Below are 21771 nucleotides of genomic sequence, written 5' to 3'. Positions count from 1 at the left end.
GATTACATTCATTCCAGGAACATAAGCTATTCAAACAAGAACCTGGATAGCTTTTTGTTAGCTTGCTAGCTTCCTATCTGACCTAAATGGCTAGATGAGAAGTTGCACAGCAGATGCTAACTGTAGCATCAATAGCAGCTGATATTCTAAAAAAAACGTAAGTGTTTATATTAATATTACACCAAAAAATATACCTTACTATGCATTAATATGCACACTGGAACTGTCTTAGCACTACGGCAGAAGCTAACGTCTACAGTCTTTGTTATCCTATCTCTTTGGACAGCCAATCAGAACCAAGGAAAATAAATGAAAAATCTGGGATTAGAGGAATCTGGGAATACTGAACCATGAAGCGACGGAGGTGAAGAGTCTTTTACATGGAGGAATTTTTGGCCACTATTCTACAAGTAATGTGTGGCTAAATTGTTTCTATTTAGTGTTTTAAAGCAGGTTTATAGACGCCAAACATCATCTGAATCCTTTCTATTTTAGCCATTCACAGCTGTATTTACCGTTGTTTTGTGGATAACCCAAGAGAGCTTATGCTTAAGGTCACTGGCTGATGAACAAACATTGCTTTGCAAAGAGGAGAATTTATCCTTCCATTTGGTTACAGCAAGTTGTCCTGGAAACCCCAGTTCATCAAACTCTTGTTCTGTTTGGGGATAATTGCTCTTACTTTTGGTTATGGCCTGTCCTTCATCAAGTTCAGAGGACTCCAAAGCGCTTTGCATGACATCCACACCCATCCACACACACATTAGGCCTGTCGCAATAAGCAATAAATCAATTAATCGCATGATAAATTAAAACAAATTCAATTTTTTTTGTTTAATCCTTTTTCCATTTTCTCTCTTTCTACCACAAACTGGATGACAGACGTCTTCATTCTGGTGCTTTGGTCTCAGTCAGGTCTTTATCTGTAGGACAATTTTGATGCTTCATAATTCATTCTATTTGTTGTTTTGTTTATTTTGGGTATTTAGAACGTCTTTTTTTCTTTCCATTCCCAGTGTTAAATGTTCATTAGAATTTAAAGTTTACTGAGCTTTGAGAGTGTGTTCTTGTACTATTATGCCGTTGCAATTATGATACTTGAAAATTCTCTCAAAGCAACAATATTATGGTTTATTACAATAACTTCAGGAGCAATTGATCATCTAGTAAAATGTATAATCGTAACAGACCAATTCTACCCCTGAACCCTGAAGGTCTGACACTAATCCAGTGAACTCAGTTTTCCCAAAAATGTTAAAAGCAGAATAATAACATTTTCAGAATTGACCAGGGCCAGACTAGCTTGGATAACGTTTTCCCTGAATATTTTTTGATTTGTTAAAAATACAGAAAGAATCAAGTAAATCAATATTTCAGTTTTTTTTAATACTCTGGTTATATCACTCTAGTAATCTGATGATCTTTAAGAGGGCAGATACTTTTGCTGCAACACTGTAGATGCTTACGCTCATGAACCTTACATTCATTGTTCTTTGTGAGTCCGTTGGCTCATCTGATGGAGGTGAAACACTCCAAGTCGAGCTTCTTTTGTTAATTGACTTTGGCCCTTTGGCGTCTCCAGCAGCTCTTCATGCTAAGTTTATTAAAAGAAAAACAAACTTAATAAATGCAGCCTTGGATTAGGGAAAGTTGCTGAGCAGAGGTACACAGAGTGCCCTTGGACCGGCTTGTCTTATTATAGACAAATAAGCAAATAAGCAGAGGGAACGTGCAAAAAATCTCATCGCTAATGAAGCGAAATCCTAATAAGTATCTGCAGAACAGTGAGCTGAATTCACATTTTAATAATGCATTTGATTATTAATTCCTACACAACACAGCTGTGCAGTAAATTCCACACAAATGCTACAGTAAGCCTACAGTATAATTAACAAAGCAATTTAATTTGCTGCTTAAGGGGGGAGGGGGTCTTTAAAGAGCCTGTGCCCAAGGGCTCATCGTCTCATAATCAGCTTGTGTGCTGCATGGTTTCTTGTTTGATTGATGAATATCTAAAGTGTTTTCTAAGCCCAGGCTGCTGACACCGTGTAAAATATGAAAAGGAACAGATTTCTGCTGTTCTTTCCGTTTAACCCTGTCAACAAGGTGACCAGCGCTGTTAAGCTCAGGATAGAAGTGTTGCTTTATCTGATGCAGGAATAATGTGAGAAGGTCAGATTTATTTGCCAGTTTAGTGTAAACACTGGCCCTCCTAATTTTGACTCTTGGTGCGCACACACACGCACGCAGACACACACACCCCTACACACACACACACACACGAGCACACACGTGACACATAGAAACAGACACCAACAGCCGCTCACACCCAAAACAGCAGATGTTTAATTTTTCCTTTCATCATTCAAATGTTTAATATACTAACTGAAAACATGTCAGTGTAACCAACTGTTCCTCACATTGCTGAGAAAACGTGTTGACATTGACGCCGTAATGCGACAGTGACTGAGTTTATTCATTACCAGTGGAAGTTTCCTGTTCATTTAACTGTTTTTTTAAATTGAAATAAACTGAGTAAATATATACATCCTGTCGTCATGCATCAGTTAGCATATCCTTTTTTTGAAGACATCGTAATTACAGATCACAATGCAGCCTAGCTCCTCAAAGCTGCAGTATGTAACTCTGACAAAAATGTTGCTTTTTTTTCATATTTATTAAAAGTGTTGCTGTACTGTTGTGACAGTATGAGACAAATAATCTGTGAAAAAATCAACCTCTTCTACTTCCTCCTTGAGCTACTATATGGGTCTCCAGAAGCAACCAATCAGAGCCAGGAGGAGGGTCTTAGTGATGTCAATCAATCTCCTGCACACTACTCAATGTGCAAATGGTGGAGAAACAACTAACTGTAACAGAAGAACCAGCTATCCACAGTCATGGTGCCCATGCTAACTAGCATCAGCATTCGTGGCAGGTTATGTTGTGGCAAACCAGCTGTAGCCTAGTAGAGAGCAAAGAGAGAGGTGAGCATGAGAGTGATTGACAGCACTAAGACCCGCCTCCTGCCTCTGACTGGTTGTTTCTGTGGTGTATTTCTGCAGTTGGTACAGGGAGCACTGGGAGTTAGATTTTTTTTCCACAGATTATCTCACTTATATTGTACGGTGACAACATAATAATTTTAATAAATATGAATAAAAAACATGATTTTATTAAAGTTATCTACTGCAGCTTTAACAACCAAAATGATAATGTCAATAGGAGTTTTTATTTCACAGTTTAATGCAAATAAATTGGCATTAAAAGGTTAATTTATTTTTAACTCATTTGTGTTTAGTGAGCTGTCATTAAGATTAAATAAGCAAAACTTTGTTATTACTGAGTATCTAATCTGATAAATTGGAGCAGATTAAGTTAGAGGTTGATTATTTTAAAAATTCATCCTTTACAGAGAAACACAGAAGCTGAAGACTTTAGTGCTTTGATGGAACCGGCCCACTTAAGACCCTGTACACACACACAATATGCTTTTGTAAAATGATTCATTTATTGCTGAACAATAACTCACTCTTTTCTCACAACTTTTGCCGTTGCCATTTTGAGGACTACATGATGCTTGTATGGAAAAAATAAATAAATCTATTTTACAACAGTTCAAAAGGCTCACGAATAGATTCATAAACACAAAAACAAAGGATATCATATCATTATATCTATCACTTCAGTATGTCTTAGTTTTGTAAGCACATTATATAGCTCCAGTTAGTTATAGATTTTCCCCATTGATTATCGTTTCATTTATTCTCAAATTTAGTTTTCATAATTTCATTCTTTTTAGTTGACTATAATAATCTTGGACAAGTTGTTTTGCAATTCAAAGGTTGTGGGTTTGATTCCATCTCCCCCCTATTAAACTCTGTGATGCCCCTGGGCACTTTCCTAGTGATCAGTGTATCAGTGTATGAAAGTGTGTGTCTCAGTCAATGTGGCTCTAGTGTATAGAATGGTCACTATGACAATAAAAATGTCAACTCAATCATTAAATTCAGTCCATAGTCCACTTATGTCTTCTTGATTTTCCTACGCAAAGTCTTTGACTTAAAATGGCTCTTACCATTTACATACAGTGCTCAGCATCTATGAGTACACTCCACCAGATGAGTCACAAAACCTTTAGTTTCTCTTCAGAATCAACATTTTCAATGGGGTATTATTCTGTAAAATACTTCTATAAATGTGGGCCATTGACTGAGAACAAGATTTGTTTGTTTGCATAGACAAAACAGTTATTTTTCTCACAAATTCAGTCAATGTAGCAAAAATGTCTATACCACAATTATAAACCTGGATGTGTGAGTCTAATTATTCATTTCAAAGCTGCCCAGCAGATGTAACAAAGAAACCTCTTTCTGATCTTTGCAAAGTCATCACATGGGATAGAAACGTTACAAAACCCGAGAAGGAAGTGTCATGAATCTCTAGTCAACCCCTTTACTAGACACATCTAAATAAATTAAAAGTAACAGATTGTCTTCAGAAGTCACTTAATTAGTAAATAAAGTTAAAAATCTCTAATATACAGCTGCTGGTTGGAAAGACTTTTCACTAAAATACATAGACGTTTATGGTTGTAACATAATGGAAAAGTGACCAAGACACTTTGATTGAGCCTCTGACTTAACAATAGCTGATGTTCATAGCTTTAGACTTCTAACCAGTCATTGACTTTATAGTTTATGTTTATTGACTTTTAAGACCAAGTTGGTCCATTGAGCATTACTGATTAACTTTACATGAAGATTGATAAACATGGACACTACCTGAGGCAATGATATTGTAATGTCTAAAAATGCTTGTTTTCACAGTAGCTGTGTCTCCATTGACCACAAACTGCACAATTTGACATTTAGAAAATACATTTGCTTAACGGAAACATTGCAATTGTGAAAAGACTTTTGATAAAACGTTTTTTCTCTAGGATGAGGTGATTTTTTTTAGCCATATAGAAATTGGTTTATTTCACAAAACTGCAAAGAAACACTTTTTTCACCTCACAGGAGTCACATGATTAACAACCCAGATGTTACCACTGGCACAAACCATGAAGTAGAAGACAGGCTGCAGTTGGAGGATGATAATGCAGCAGGTTCTTAATGACGTATTGTCTGAACAAACATAACTATGTGTGATTTTAATTGCATTTCTTATTTAATGGAAACACCGTAATTGCAAAATTTAGTTTTTTTGCCACCAGTGGAATATTGACAGTGTTGCGCACATTTGTAAAGGATTTCTGTCTGCTCAATTACTTTCTTATGCAATTAAGAAAGTAATTAAATAGACACTGGGAGCCAGGAGGCTGGTCTTAGTGCTTGTATGCTGCTCAATGTGCAAATGGTAGAGAAACAAGTAACTGTTACAGGAAAACCAGCTATCCACAGTCATGGTGGATAACTGTTCAACTGGAATAACTCAAATGAGCAACAGACTAACCTTACTGACTTGGATCATTGGACTTGTTTTAAGAGTCTGCTTTGGAACCAGGCCTGCTCTGACTAGCCGTTTGTCAAAGCAGGCCCCACATTTAGGACACTCACAACTAATGAATACTCCACCCAACCCCACTTCAATATTACCCTTTGAACAAAGTCCAGAATCAGTGTGAATGTGTTTCCTGCTGGTGAAGAAACCTGAACATGTGATGATGTAAAGTTCCTAAAAGTTTGCTTTGTGGTCATTTGTTCACATCTCTAAGATTGTACTTTGAGATATTTGGAGCTTCTGCTTACAGCCTGCTGTGAGCCCTGCTGTCGTCTCCTCCTCCCCAACACAACATCCAAACCATCCATGAAATGCAGAGGCTACATGCAGCAGCAAGCGTTAACAAACCCCAGTGCAGCTGTCTTCCAGCCTGCCTGCTTGCATCTGTCTGTCTGCCTGTGTTTCATCTGTCTGTCTATTTTTGTTCGCTCGTCCATTTGCCATTCCCACTGCCCGCCTTGCTGTCTATTTGTCCGTCTGTGTGTGATGAGAACTCAGCCCTGTGTTATCATTGTTATCTGTGACACACACACGCACACGCCCGCACACACACAGTGTGTAAGTAGTTGTGGGTTTGCAGACGGAGCTCAGTAAGTGAATTAAGCTGATCTGAACTGTGCTAAAGCTGACTGCTGACTTAGTGAGCACCAGTGGCAGCTGGTTGGGTATCTGTCAGATGGGGCTCGACTGCACTTAATAATTTACTAATAATTTTAATGGTGTACATAAAATCTTAGGCATCTAAAAACACAGCTCATCATTATTTTGTTCTATATGAAATAGGGGGAAGAGGAACTTAAACTTACATAAAGTGCACGCTTTTTATAAGTTTTGTTTCTCAACAAAACCTATAGAACCTTTAGCTAATATTTATTTTTCTACAAAAAAAACCTACTTATGTACCACAAAACAATTGAAAATATCAAATGAAAATATATTAACATAAATCTTAGTGAAAGTAAAATGACATTCAAACTTAAATCCAAAAATATAAAAAAAGCAAAAGTTCGCTCTTTCTGAACTACTTTGTTGAATATCCCACATCACATAAAAACGTCTCTAATACAAATAAGAAAACTGTCATGATTTATCAACACATTGCTTAGTCCTTACTGTTTTAAATATGAAACTTAGGCTATGCCATATTTGTTTTGTGTGATGTTTTTTGCCCTCTTTTTTTATTTACAAGAACTATTCTTTTCAAAGTCTTTTCTAAAAACTGTAATATTGTCAAATTTTCTTGCCTGACTTGTTTTGTACACTATTCATGGGTTTTCTAATAATGAATAAGTAATAATAATAATAATTAAAAAAAAATCTTGGTAGTATGCCAAATCCTTTTCCTTGCACATCAGCTTGAAAGTAACATTTTCTCTCTAACAGTAGCTAGGTAGCCAGCTGGCTATCTGGGTAGCCATCTAAATAACTGGCTAGCTACCTGGGAAGCTAGCTAGATTGATACCTGTCTGTCTGTCTGTCTGTAAGCTAGCTAGATTGATAGCTGGCTAATTAGTTTTGGTGTGATGGTGTCATACTATAGTGTGCTGTGTGCTTCAGCTCATGAACACCAATATCCCTGACCCTATCTGATAAAACTGATAAAGACAAGTACCATGAAGTCACCACGGGTAATTTGTGCATCCATGGGTAACTCTGATATGATAAGGATAAATATGTTGCATTAATGCAGTACTAATACTCTGTACAGGCTACAGAGTGTATTCTGTGTGAGGCTGAGTGGTTCTGGTCAGTGATAGTGGTAATAACTAACATAGAGACTTACTGTATGTGTAAGTAGCAAAAATAAAGATACTGGTAACACGAATAAATAGAAAGACAGTGATGTCTTCAATGGACTGAAAAAGGTAAATGTTCACGCTTCAGTTTGAATACAGACATTTTTTTATATATGTATTTTAGCCTCACAACCTCTCTTTGTTAGCAAACTGCATGTAGGATTTGTCTTACAGCAAACAGTAAGACATGTGTTTGTTCCACAGCGCCTGAAGGAGCTGAAGCAGAGGGAGTTTTACAGAGCGCTGGCCTGCAGGAGGCAGAGGAGGCGCAGGGAGGAGAAACGAGAGGAGAGAGCGCTGAGGAGAGTTCATCAGCGTGACGCGAGGCGGACCGGAGAGTGGTGAGCAACATCCATTACTTCTTTTGTTTACACTTTAATCCATTTGTTGTTCTTCTGGTGCACAACCGTCTCCCACCACAGCAGATGTTGGCCTGCTATTTGAATATTTTATGCAACTTATGTAAAAATGTTGCTTCGTTGTGAAGAAAACCCCCTTTTTCTTTGCAACTCTGAGTTAATGTTCTTTTATATCGCCATATATTTAATGTAAGAGACTGCCTGTAATAATAAATCCTCTCAAGCTAATCACCTGACCATGCAGCTCTCACTGCATTCACTCCATTATTTCATCAGGCTGACATTTATGGTTTCCCTGCATTTTCTCAGCTTTAATCAGCGCACTTTCTATGTAGCTTTCTGCTAGAAAAAATGTTTGATATGTACTCAGCACCAAGCAGCGGGCGGAAAAGGTTAGGTGAACATTTATTCAACGTATTTATGAGGAGGTGGAGCCCAAAGACAGAAGTAAAAGGCTTGTGATTGTTGAAATTTGGAAAACAGACTATATAAAAAAAAAAACCAAGATGTTTTGTGTCTAACTGGGTTGTATTTAAGCCGTTAAGCAGCTGGAGTTCCCTTAATTCACCGCTAACATTTTGACATGTCACAGCAGGACACAGACGGGTCAGAACCAAAACCAGCATTAACAGCGAGGCGCTCTTCAGGAGGCGAAGCCATCAGAGTTTTACATCCTCACTATCAGGGTCTTCAACTCAAAGCTCCGAAAAGGAACTCGGGCGCCGTGAATTGTTTTAAAATAATCCAAATTTGCACATTTATGAAGATTAATCTCATAACCTTTCTTATCTGCTTGCTTCAAATTTCTTCATTTTCTATTAAAAAACAAACAGAAATGTCAAAAGATTTCTGTATATTTCCAGTGATTTATGACTTAGGTGATTATACAAAAAGTACTGTACATGCAAAACAATCAAAAGTAACGCAAAACAAAGTTTCATTTACAGACCCATTCAATAAATTAAAATGTTATTAAAACGTCTGTCACCAAGACATAACACATCATATAGATTAATTGCAGACAGATGGATGTTTGAACTTTTAAAATGTTGTAATAAAGACAAATAAAAAAATATGAATTAGGCGTGCTTCAGTGTATTGGTTTGGAGCAAAACCTGCCAGGTGTGATTCCTTGAGATGTTGATGTTACGGCTGTAATAAACAGGAAGTGGAGGTTTCTATGTATCCTCCCCTCTGCGTTGGAAGGTTGGACTCTGAACATTTTCCAGGTTTCGTGCTCCTAGTAAGACACAGACCCACCAGTGGATGGGATCTTTTATGGAAAAGCCAAAAAATCACCTCAAGCAAGCGTAACAACGTTTTGGTTATTATTTGGTTGGAGTTGGTTATTTCGGATTTTTCCATCAACATTTTCTAATGCAATACTTGAAACGCAGTGACAGCCAGGATTTGTTAGGATCACATTGTGAACAAACGGTTCAGAGAGCATGAAGTTCGGAGATGAACCCAACTGAGAATGTCTGGAATAAACCGGCAACACTTAATGGTTAAAGCCATCAGAAAGTGTGATTGTTTTATTTTGTATGTCATCAGTTAAAGTCTGTCATATTATAACATAATGTCCTCAAAAAATGTCTGGTTAATCTCTCCACCTCCACAGATGCTGAAAGCCAAACTCCACAGTTCATTCTATTAATTACAATTTCCACAAAGGTTAGCAGGTCCTGTTAATGTATTCAAATGCAAACACTGTAAAGAGGTCATATTTAAAGTGAATGGCTGGGTCGAAATGTTGTCTGCAAACAAAATATCAATTACTCCAGCTTTATTAATCAAAGTGGAAACAGAACTGTCGAGGCTTTCAAACTGGGAGATGAGTAAAATTAAATTCTGGAAATATGAGCAGAGATAAGGCATTAGATACCAAACGTCCAGACCTGTGGGGTAAACATGTTCCTGGGTAATCTGATCTGGCCTTTGTTCCTGCAGGGGAAATGAAGGAGGTGGTTACCTGGAAAACTTCATGCTGTTTATCTATTAGAGTCAGATTAATAACAGAGTAAAATGTGTCCCACAGTCAAAGATGTTCCACTTTCATAAGGTAAAAAAATTTAATTAAATGTGATTAGAGCTGCAGATGTTGTGGAGCTTTTTCTGAAAAAACAAGTAATTTGAAAAATAAATAAATATCTACAAAATAGGATTGTGTGTTCATTTTAAAAGCACATTTTATTTAGTTTTTTTTTGTTTGTTTTTTTAATAAATAAATTTTTACACCCCATTTTCTTCAGTGGGATGTCGATGTTTGTGGAAAACGACTTAACAAAAAAAGTTGTTAGTTTCCAAAGTAATGATGAGAAAAAATTATAAATGCTATGGATATTTGTGTCATTTTGTTGTGGAAATTTAATGTAGGATTTATTTATTATTTAGTCAGACACTCGTTAAAGAGAAAATGTTACATATATTTATTTTGTTGCACATGAAGACAATTTTTGTCTACGTATTTAGGCTAACGTAACGTAAGGCTAGTAAATGAATTGTGGATTTAAGAAATAGCTCAGATTTATAAGAATGAGAAATGCAACAAGATGAAAACCAAATATAATGGTATGTAAATACACTCAAACAACTAAAAAAGCAAAGGCATAAAACAGTGATAGTTCAACACTGTAATTATAAATAAGGTCAACTACCAAAACATGAGATAAGTTAGAGTCAAACAGCGTAAACTATAAACTCATCTTTTAAAAAAAAGCATCATAACCTCTGATTTATGCGTTTGCCTTTGTGTGTCTGGAGCATCAGCGCTTCCTCATGTTCAGAAACATAACATGGACTCGGCTGCTTCCTCCTAAAAACATGTTTTGAGGACGGCTCGTCTGGCGTTCCTCCAGCAGCAGAATCCGGCGAACACGGTGCCACATGTGAGCGCGATCCGAGCTCCGAGTCACAACCCAAACACGCCCACACCACCAGAGCGCTGATCCGTGCCAGAAAGCAGTCCCCGCACACACCTTCAAAACATTCAGCCTCTTTAATCCATGCAGGAAAGTTTCCTCTGCAGGAATTAGAAATGTAAATAAAGACTTGTAATGATTTAAGATTATATTGCGTTTATATTTAGTATGAAAATAAAACCAAATATGTTGGTGTTGAGTAATATGATTTCATTTTGAGGTTTTCTGCTGCTTATTAATGAAGATAATTTGTCTTTGAGTTGCATCATCTCTAACACTGTTAGTCTGAGACCTGAAGGCACCAACTGTTACTGCTGTTACTGCTGTAGAAGATGAGACGCTCTAAGTTTCAATGTTTCCTTCGTTTTACTTGTTTCAGAACAGCAAATGTGTTCGACAGGTCAAACCTTCAGTTTTTACTGTGGAAGGATGTTGTTGTCATACATGTAGTTTGGGGTGAAAACTAAAAAAAAACCCCATAAATAATAAAAATTTAAATGAGATGGTTACTCATTCTAGCTTGACCTTTAACTGTATGATAGTAAACTAAATGCTTCCACTGATCTTCCATCTATAACATCAAGAACAAACTATAAAGCCACCATAATCTGTGTAACATTATGTCATATTTATGACCGTCTCATGTCAGTCTTATGCACACCCATTCAAATAAAGTGTTAACCATCCATTTACTTTTGTGATTGGGATTTGTCAACATATTTACAATGAAAATGTCTTTGTCCACACAGTTCCATAAATTCCCTCCACAGATCACATTCTCCTCATTGTTGTATGCGCTTTGTGTTTGCTAACATTTAACTCGCTACCCCCCTTTTTTCTTCTTATTTCCCTGACTTATACCAAAAGGTCCTTTAAACTTCTGACTGTATTTGTTTCCAGAAACTTTGTCCTTAAAACACTTTATACTTTCTACACAATCAACAGTCATTTTACAAGCAATCTAAATCTAAAGTCTTAAAGTCACAAAAAATAAAACAGCTTGGTTTGTCATTTAAAAGTCAATTATCTGTTTTCACCTTTTGTTAAATTACATTAGTGATATCAGCCTATGAGTTCATTCCAACTCTTGTGAATGAAACAGGAACCTGGTATGTGGAGACAAGTTGGACTTTCAGCTGCTTCCAACCACTGCATGTCTATCTAATGTAAAGGCTGTTAGAGTAACAATGAAGTGCAGAACCAAACCAGAAATGACCAAATCTACGCAAATGCTACTATTTCCGTCAATTACATCTTTTGTCACGAATGGTGATTATTCTCTCCTGTAGTAAATTACAGGGACGAGACGATATAAACCTTCACTTTATAAACACACATTTTAATTTAAAGATAAATATCACTACTTTCTTCTTGTGTGGCCATTCTTTTATGCACTGATGCCCAATTATGTTGCTCTGTTCGTAGTATCAAATAATTGCGTTCAACACCCTTTTTTGCTTTTCAGAAACTGAATATGTCCACATTATTTCCATAATCACACTTTTAGACCTAGGTATGAATATAACTATTATGAATTACCAGCATGGATACAGTTACAGAGAAAGTTCTAAAAAATGATGGTGTATGCCTTTTAAAAGGAAATGTAAGTGGTGGAGCTTCATATGGATTTTCAGGAAGCCTGTAAAGCCTTTCTGACCAAGCGCACAGTGTTTAGCACACACTCACCGAATATAAATAGTCTCAGTATCGGCTGTCATTCCCATTTTCAGCTCAACAACAATGCCAGTCGGCTTCTAGCACAAAGTGGGAAGAAAAGAGAGGCACAGATAAAGTTCTTTTCAGCTAGATTTTAGTTTTGGTCTCCTCTTGTCCTTCTTAATTCCTCTCCTCTCAATGTGTTCATTCTTAACTCTTTATTGATTCTTTTTGTCCTCTCTTCTAAATTTATGTCATTTCCTTTATCTCTGGTTTTTGTTTATTTCCTTTCACCTCAACTTTCACCTTCTCCAATCGCCCTGATTCACTTTCCCCATTTGGACTATCTTTCCTCCGTCTTCATCCTCTCCTCTCTTCTTTTCTCCTCAGCGCTCCAGGTTCTGGTCCGATGTTCCGGTCCACCACAGTGGCAATCGACCCAGCGAATCAGCCCCAACCAAATGTCGAGCGGAACTGGGAAGCTTTTCATCCAAGCGGCGCTGAACGGGCAACAAGTAAGAGCTCTTATCTGCTTAAAAGGCATGTGGCGGGCTGCTTAAATAGTTTATGAGAGAGTGTTTGGTTTTTGGTGATGAGGATATCACTCTTGATACTGAGGGATTAACCGGCGTGCGGTCTGCTGAATTATGTCTGTTGACAGCAAGAAATGAAATGGGGAGAGAAATGAAGATGAGGAAGCAGGCCGATGCAACATAACAAGAAAAGTGTGTTCTGGGCAATTATACAGAAAATGAAATAATGCTGCAGGGATTTGGAAGGAGCAGCCCCCGTTAAAGAGCCTCAAACCAAAAAAAAGAGAAAAAGAGTTCAATTCAGCAGGAGAAAAACGCAGATGAAAGAATTCGCTCAGGAAATTAGCAAAAATGTTTTTATTATTGACCATTTGAAAAGCATCTCAGCAGGGAGGGAAATTAATGTTAAGAGTCACTGCAGCGTTAAGTTAGTCCTGATCCGTTCAACTAAATTCAGACTGTATTTAAATACATTTTTCTAGTTGTTGTATTTTTTTTTTTAAATAAAGAATTTAGATTGTCTGTTTTAAAAAAAACTCACTTGTAGTAATAACCAGGACAGGGTTGAAACTCATACTTTAATTCAGGTCAGTTGTCCAGGAGTTATACTGCAGAACGCAGGATTAGCATTTTAGATACAACCTCGTCATTTCAAGGGTTTCCCAAATGTTTATGGTTTAACTTTCTTACATCAAAGATTCCATATTCATTTCCTTGTTTAATGGCCATCAAGTCAAAGAAGAAACTTATTTAAAGGCCATAATATCCCAGTCACATTATGATTATGATCATCAGTTTCCTTTGGGTAATGAAGCTTAAGGGTCTGATGTCATTTAAATACAAATATTATACCAAATTATTACTCCAGACTGTACCAGAAATTATACAGTGACTTACGAAATTCTTAACTTTTCAACACTTTCTTTGACATCTTGTCACCTTAAACCCTTAAGAGGCTAACACAAAGTATTACATAATTGGGAAACAAAAAAAGAAGATGTTTTTATAAAATTATTTTTCCAATATGTATCTAAGAGTGCAATCACACCAGACCTGTCTGGCCCTCTGTAATCGAACTCTAGTTCATTTGTCTAGAAACTTCTGTTCCTTTGGGGAGATGTAAACTCTGATGTTAACCAAAAAATGTTCATCTACAAACATTGGTCTCAGTTCGGTTGAAATGAACTCTGGTGCAGTTTGAATGCATATGTAAACGCCAAGTGGACCGGAGAGCACTCCAACAGCAGGACATGGACTGCAGCGCAGGGCATTCTGGGTAAATACAACCAAAACAAACGTGAGTCTAGCATTAGTGGGAGAAATGGCTCGAGGTCTTTTGCCTAAAACACTGAGAAATCTTACAACAGCTATAATCTGACTCCACTCCATTTGTGTTTACATTTTGTGAAGAAGAATGTTGTCCCTAGTGACTTCTTCTGAGGTTCTTGACTTGTTTCATTCAGTGGTTTTTGGTGTAGCGCCTCCACAGGCGAGGAGGTGAACAGGTTGCTCCCAGTGTTTGGTTTGTTTGACACAGAGCAGTGTGAAAGCAAACCACAGCAGCTGAAAATGTAGCAGATGTTGCCGTCATGATGCCTCTGTGAGATATTTCAAGTAAGGACTCTGATACACAGACTTACATGAATCAAAAGAGGACACGCCCATATAGACGAGCCCATTTTAATAGACCAGTGCAGTCAGTCTGGGGGAAATCAAAGCAATTAAAATAGTTTCCAAAAAACTTGTGCCACTGTCACTGGGAGCTTTTATAGGATAGAGAAAACAGACAGGCTGCTTCTCATATTTACCTTCATTACTCTAAACATACTGTATGACCCCCACTATCTTCATTGCCACCTTCTCTCTCTATAAATGGCACCTGGAGCTCAAGCTTCAGTACCTTTCCTTGTAGGTTCAAGCATAAAGGTTCTCATGTTAGAGATGTTACTGGAACAGTGGCAGGTGGAAGACAGCTATTGAAAGAATGCAAGAGGCTTGGCAAAAATGTGGCTGAACATGGTCTGGTCAGACGAGACTAAAAGATTAAACCTGTGGGCCAGAGGATGATGGCACTGCATGTTTTTGAATGACTTAGCGCTTGAATATTCACTTGTGATTTTAATTGCATTTCTTATTTAATGGAAACACCACAATTTGGAAATTGTGTTTTTTATACATTAGCAGAATATCAAAAAGTTTTATGCCCATTTGCAATGGAAACGCAGCTACTGCAAACATCAAGCCTACAGTGACACATTAATAATGTCAGTTGCTAGATGTGCAAAGCTGGTAGAAATATTACCCCAAAAGAAACTAAGTTTATTTTCTCCTTTGCAGGATTGATTCATAAAAATGAATTGCTTAAAGTTAGGTCCATAATTAAAATATATTCACATATAAGTGGGTTAGTCTGTGAGGAATTGTTGAACTGAATTATTTTCTGTCATCTTGTCTGAGTTTCTTCTGAAACAAAAGTTGGAATCAGATCCCTTTAGTCCATCTCCAGTGGATTTTGTGTGCCGAATGGCTGCATTTTAAAAACTAAGAAAGCATAACGCAGACTTCAGAGAAACAATCAACTGTCATCCTCTGATCTGAAAAATGTGTCACCCCTCATTTGGTACAGGTTTCTCATTATAAAGTCAAAGCCATCTGAAAAGTTGGGCAGTTCCTTTCAAACTCGGCTGTCTGCCTGAGTGCTGAATGAATTTGCATTTTCACAATAAGGAGAGAGAAATGTCATTTTAAGGCTCGCCTTTTTTAAACTCCCAAATGTTTTATAAACTGTGTCCACGGCATAAGAAGGAGACACATTACAGATAACTTTTAAAGCTGTGGGTCATTTTAATACCTTTGCCCAGAAATATCTGTCTGAGTCATTTAACACACCTGTTTGCAGACAGATGCATGTCTGGGAGTTTGCTGCGCACTAAAATGGTTATAGAAAATGAATATTAGGATGTCTTCACACCTGATAGTCCAGTAGACCTGGTTCTATTGGGGACCAAAAGCAATGTGTCAAACAATCTCAGACATTTGAAAAACATGTTCACCTCCTCACCTGGTGGGGGCGCAATACCAAGAACCACTGAAGGAAACAACTCAGAAACCTCTGAAGAAGACACTGAACGCAACTTCTTTCTTCACAAAATGCAAACAAAAATGGAGTGGTATCAGATTTTAATGTAGGATTTCTCATTAGCCATTTCTACTGCTAGCTCTAGACTTGCCCGTTAGTTTTGATTGTATTTACCCAGAATGCTTTTGGAGTGGTCTACAGTCCACTTGACATTCACATATGCATTTCTACCACGCCAGACTTCACTTCAACCGAACAGTAAACTAGATTTGCAGGCAACCCAGACTTAGCTTTATTGGTCCACATCAGAGTTTGATTACTCATTCACACTTCCCCAAACGAACCAGACTTTCGAGTCAAATGATCAGGATACCCTAACCCTAGAGAAACCCCCCAGATGGCAGCCTCTGAAAATTGAACGCAGTGCTGAAAATTCACATATTGTCACTTTTTCACTTAACAAGCTCCTTCAGCAATTCCAGTGAATTTGTAGAGATGCATTAGTTGACTGATGCCAGCTCACTCTTTCCATAGCTTTCTATAACTTTCCATAGGAAATAGGTTGCTGTCCATTCCATAAGCTTGGATGACGTAATATTACATAATATTATGTTTTATCTAAGTTTCTAGATCTAGGTTTGCTTTGTTTGGACCAATGATCTAATCCAGACTATCACCTTTAAATGAAGGAAAGTCGTCAGAGTGTTCAGGAATAACCCAAGAACAACTAACCTAAACTCCATCACTGTTCATAGTGAAGTTAGAAAATCAACATCAACATCAAAGGCTGTCTCAGTGCCAACTGAGACAAAAGCCCTGCTTTAAAGCCAAAGGTCAAATTAATCCTTAAAGACTCAAATTGAATATGAACATCATTCCAAAGATGAGTGTTTGCAAACTCATGTAGTGCGTGTTTGTCTTCAGTTGTTCAGCAGTAAATCATCCAAACAATAAAACAGAAAATCTTGAAAGCATGATCGGAATATTGTATACAAAGTCTTAGAAAATAATGCCCAATGTGCCACAGAGTTTTTTCCTACTCTGTTTTTTATTACTGGAGTAGAAAAATAACCCAGTTATGTTTTGCATGTAAATATGAGCAGTGTCAGCAGTACCAACCCTCTATTTTCTTCTCCCTTTCAGAACCACAGACCCAGCTGATCCAACCCTTCCTCCCCCTCGATCCCACACTCGAGTCCAGACTCCTGAGCAACACTGATTGGGCGTACGGCCAAACGGATGCAAACAACTCTGCAGCTGCTGCTGACGAACCCTGCATCCTCAAAAAGATCCATCTGGACTGCGGCCGCCTCAGCGCCAACCACACGATAAACCCTGATGACACAAACTGTACCGTTTCAAATCACTTCTACAAGCATTTGACGCCTCGTTGTTACACGAGTAACGCCATGACTGCTATAGATGTCCCAACAGCTGCCACTGGCACAAAATCCTGTGAGCACCCTGACCTGAACCCAAATGACAACAGAAGCAAGGTGATGAGTACGGCTCACGCCCTGTCGGCCCCCAACCGGCTTCGCCCCGTGTCCTTCTCCCTGCCGAAGCGGACCTGCGTCCTCCTGCACCAATCGGCTGCGGTCTTCATCCAAGCCGGACAGGGTTCGGGGTTGCCAGGGAAACAAGTAGGTGTGGCAAATCAGGAAAGGACAAAAAGCCTTGGGGAGAAAGTTACTGATCAGGGGTCAAAGTCTCTTGTGTGTTCGGGTGTGGATGCCTGGGACACTGGAAACCAGCGCAGTGTGGACAGTAAGATTGAATTCCGGCCTGCTGAGTCTGCTGACAAAGGACCCTTGGGACCGCCTGGGAATAATGCCCAGGTTTCCTCATGCAATCGCAATGTGATTGGAGAAGAGAACTTGACAATTAGTGGGAGTGGAGCCCAGCTCTCTTTACATAAGGACAATGGGACAGAAGCCCAACGTGGGACTGAAGCTCATCTTTATTTAAACAGTGACACACCAGAACAGATTTCTGACAGCATCAGCACCGACTCAGCACACAGAGAAAATGAGGTCCACCATCAAGAGACAACACATCAAGAAGGTGAAGACTTGCTTACCTCTGCCACAAATCATCCAGAGAAGTCTGACTCTTGTGTCGTAAATGAGAGTCCAAAAGAATCAAGCCTCCCCTCATTAACCTGTTGCAACGCATCAGGGCCTGTAAATCCAGATCGTCCCAAAGAGCCTTTCTGTCAGGTTCTGAGCCGTGACAGAGTCAGGGTTCTTCTCTGGCCCACAGAGATGGTAAACTACACCAAGACATCGCCCTCCATCTCCTACAGTGTCAACCCTCTACTGTACGACTTCAGAGCCCATCACAAGGCCAAAAAAGGGGGCACAGAAAAGAAAGGGGGACTAGAGGAAGGGAGGGAGAGAATAAAGCCATCTGTGATCAAACAACCAGACTGCCAAGAGAGGCATGAAGATACAGAGGGAGGAAAGGAAGAGAAGATAGATGAAAGGAGAGAAGAGGCAGAGGGAGGACAGGCGGGAAATCCTGTGGAAGTTGTCGACCATTGTGATGGTGGCGACGCAATCCAGGGCCGCTCCAGTTGCCATGATGAAAATGCTTTAAAATTTGTTCCCCTCTCTGCAGAATGCCACCATGCACCAGGCCTTCAAAAAGCAGCAAGGAGAAGGAGGAGGGCAGGAATGGGGAGGGGAACAAAGAGAAGGGGGAGAAAGAAAAGAAGAGGAGAGGCGGATAAAAAAGACTCGGAAAAGGGAAGGATAATGAGTCCCTTCTTTGCAAGTCAGGTGTTTGAAGGGAAAGGGGAAGAGAAGCTGAAAAGAGAGGGCAACATAAAAGACGAGAGGAGAGATAAAGAGCTATTAAGTAATCTCACTGCAAATCAGCTGGTAGGAGGGAGAGAAAAGAAGACGAGGGAAGAGGAGCAAAGGATGAGAAGGGATCAGATGATGCGAGAGAGGGCAGGTAGAAATGACGAGAAGAGGGGAGAGCTATTAAGTAATCTTCCCATGAATCGGTGTAATCGGTGTAACCAGCTGTGTGTGCAGGTGAAGCGGGAGGCCAGCCAGCATCAATCCCACCAATCAGTCTCCGGATGGGGCCCAGGGCTCAGAAAGCTCCTCTGCAGGAGTGCAGCATGCTTCTCTGTGATTAGCCACGTCCCCAAGTCTGTTATGGAGACACCACGCTGTCCCGCAATTACACCCGGCCCTGCCGAGGATGACAAAGGGATGGGAGTGATCCACAAAGACGCACAGGCGGGGAAGAAGGAGGGCGGGCAGGAGCAAAGGAATCCGAGGAGCGGTGAGATAAGAGGCGCTGAGGAAAACACATGTAAGCTAGCGATTAGCGGTGTTACTTTCCCCCGTCGAGACGCTGCATGCGAGGAGGAAATGTGTGTCGTTCCTAGACCTCATGGAGAAACGGTAGGAAATCCGACGATTAGCCCCATCTCCGCTTCCTCCAGAGACGCAGCATGTGGTCAAACACAAACAATACCTGCAGGACAAAGCTGCACCACGACAGTTGAGAGCCTGTGCTGTTTGGAAGCAGAGCCGAGAATCGGATCGGCCTGTGGGGAAGTGGCCCCCTCTCCCGCTCATTTGCTTGCAGGATTGTCCAGAAAGAGGAAGGGAGGATCTCCGGAGCCGGTGGCACCTAAGAAGAAACGAAGACGAGGCAGGAGGCAATTGAGGAGATTCATGAATGTTCTACTCAAGAGGCAAGAAAGAAAACAGGCCAGCTTGACCTCTGACCTCAGTGACAGAAGGGACTGTTGTTGTCAGCTCATACCTACAGACTGCCACCCAATCTGTAAGACCCAACAGCCCCTGAGCCACAACGCCAACACTGACGAGGAACCACTTAGCTGCGGTTCTGACCATCAAGACAAGCCCTGCTGTTGTGATGAGAGTCATGGAGCTGCTAACGACCGCAGACAGTTTGACTGTGATCGCTCTGAAGGATTGACACAACTCAGTGACTGTCACACCTGTAACACCTCAATGCCGCGCCGACAGGGAGCTGAGCGGTCCATCAGGGATGATGGACTTAATTCTGCCGTCTGCTGTGATCATGATACAACTTTTATCAAAGGATGTCATTTGGTTGACCAGAATCCTGATTGTACTTTGAACAAAACAGAATCATTAGGTTGTGCACAGTTAACAGGTACCCTCAGATGTAGCACCAACAACCTTTGTCAGCGTGAAGACAAGCACACCAAAACAGAGTGTCAAAGCACAACTGATGACACTTTTCGTCGCAGTTGTGACTCTGTCGATAAAATTGTCAGGAGCTGTCAGAGCGAGGAGGGTGAAACCGAAGCACAGGGTGACGACAGCGCCCCCCTCTCTGGTCCAGACAGTGGTTATGGGAGCAGCCAGGGTGTTCTTCAGACTGAAACTGACACCGGTCAGTGCCATGGTTTCAACAGTAATCCTGATTGTAATCCCAGCAGTAATACTGCTAATAACACCAGCACCAGAAACGAAGCAGAACATGTACACACCGGGGAGAGGCAGAGGAAGGAGGAGGAGGAAGAGGAGGAGAAGCGGCTGGAGAGAAAGAGGGAGGAGTGGGAGAAGGAGTGGGTGAGGAGGAAGGAGAAGGAGGAACGGGAGAGGAGGAAAGGGATAGAGTTGGAGCATCTGTTTTCAGAGAAGAGGCAGTGTTTTCCTCCTCACCTCCCCCCACGCTGCATCCCCCTCCATGCTCCCCTCCTCCTCCAGCCGTCCCTCTCATCTTCCTCTTCCTTCTCCTTCCACCACACCTTCATCCAGCACAACCTCTCCCTTCTGCCACCTCCATCACACCTCCCGCTCTCCTCATACCCCCACTTCTTACCCCCCTTCTCCCCTCACCTCTCTTCTCTTGCCCCTGCTCCTCCGCCACCTCCACCGCCACCCCCTCCACCTCTCCCACCTTCATTCTACGCTTCCTCCCCCATCCCGCTGCTGGACGCTCCCGGTCCGTACCCCTTAGCGGCTTTTCATCCCATTCAGAGTCACCACCCATCCCTGTACCCTCCTCCCCATCCAGTTCTGCCCTTACAGGTGTTACTGTAGGCTGCCATTCCCCAAGACAAATCCCACATCATTGCCTAAATATCACATCCAGGGTGGAATATGAGTCATTTTAAGGAGAATGTAATCAGAAAACAAAGTCTATCTGTCTTCATGCAGAGCCTCTTGGAGTCCTTACACTCCAGTACTGATTCACATGTCTGGAAAAAAAAGAAATATATATATATATATAAAAAGATGGATAATTATCCTCATCAGTCGCAATCCCGCTCTAAATGAGCCTCAGGTGTGCAGCCTGTGGGATCGTGGCGGGAATACGCAGCTGGGCTCGTTTCCCTCGGCGGAAATCAGTCGACGTCTCCCGTTTAGCATTTTAAACCAATCATTTACTTTCACGATGAATTTTGGCAACACTAAAAAGAGAAAGAAAAAAGTTCAGCCTCGCATTCCTTTTAGATATCTTCACTCTGTGATCATAAACACGCGCTGTTTGGTTTACATTTTCTCCCCGAGAGGTTTCAGATCGTTTCTGTCGACGCCACACAGCCGTGTCAGAGGAAAGGCAGATCTTCAAATACAATTGTAAAAGTGTTTATATCCCTTGAACTGTCACCTTTCTCAGTTTTGTGTCATATTATAAACATGAACTGTCGTTTATTGGGATTAGAGAAACATAAAATAAGTGAAAAGCAGACAGAAATCAAAATTCTTTACAAAGACAGATCTGATATTTGCATTTCTATTCAGCTTCCTCCTGAGTTAATACTTTCCTCTCCCTGCTGAAGGAAAGCTTCGCCCACACAGCGATGGTAGTGTGTAAGGAGACGAGTTTTTCTGCTCACATAACGTTTTAGGAATTCTTATGAGTTTTTAATCAACAGTAACTTTCTTCCATAAGAGCCAG

The 21771-nt window shown here is 40.2% G+C and overlaps 1 protein-coding gene across 1 annotated transcript in view; it reads left to right on the top strand.

The window, feature by feature from the left end:
- Positions 1 to 21519, top strand: part of LOC114138501 (uncharacterized) — a 91915-nt gene extending 70396 nt beyond the window's left edge. Inside the window, exons 3-5 of the mRNA XM_028007812.1 lie at positions 7506 to 7642; positions 12628 to 12752; positions 16993 to 21519. Coding sequence (XP_027863613.1) covers positions 7506 to 7642; positions 12628 to 12752; positions 16993 to 20909 — 4179 coding nt within the window. The 3' untranslated portion in view covers positions 20910 to 21519. The remainder of the gene's footprint in view (positions 1 to 7505; positions 7643 to 12627; positions 12753 to 16992) is intronic.
- The last annotated feature ends 252 nt before the right edge of the window (positions 21520 to 21771 follow it).

This window comes from Xiphophorus couchianus, chromosome 22, assembly GCF_001444195.1.
Source record: "Xiphophorus couchianus chromosome 22, X_couchianus-1.0, whole genome shotgun sequence".
NCBI lineage: Eukaryota > Metazoa > Chordata > Actinopteri > Cyprinodontiformes > Poeciliidae > Xiphophorus > Xiphophorus couchianus.
The sequence above is the reverse complement of the archived record's forward strand: the minus strand, read 5'-3'. Positions and strand labels throughout refer to the sequence as shown.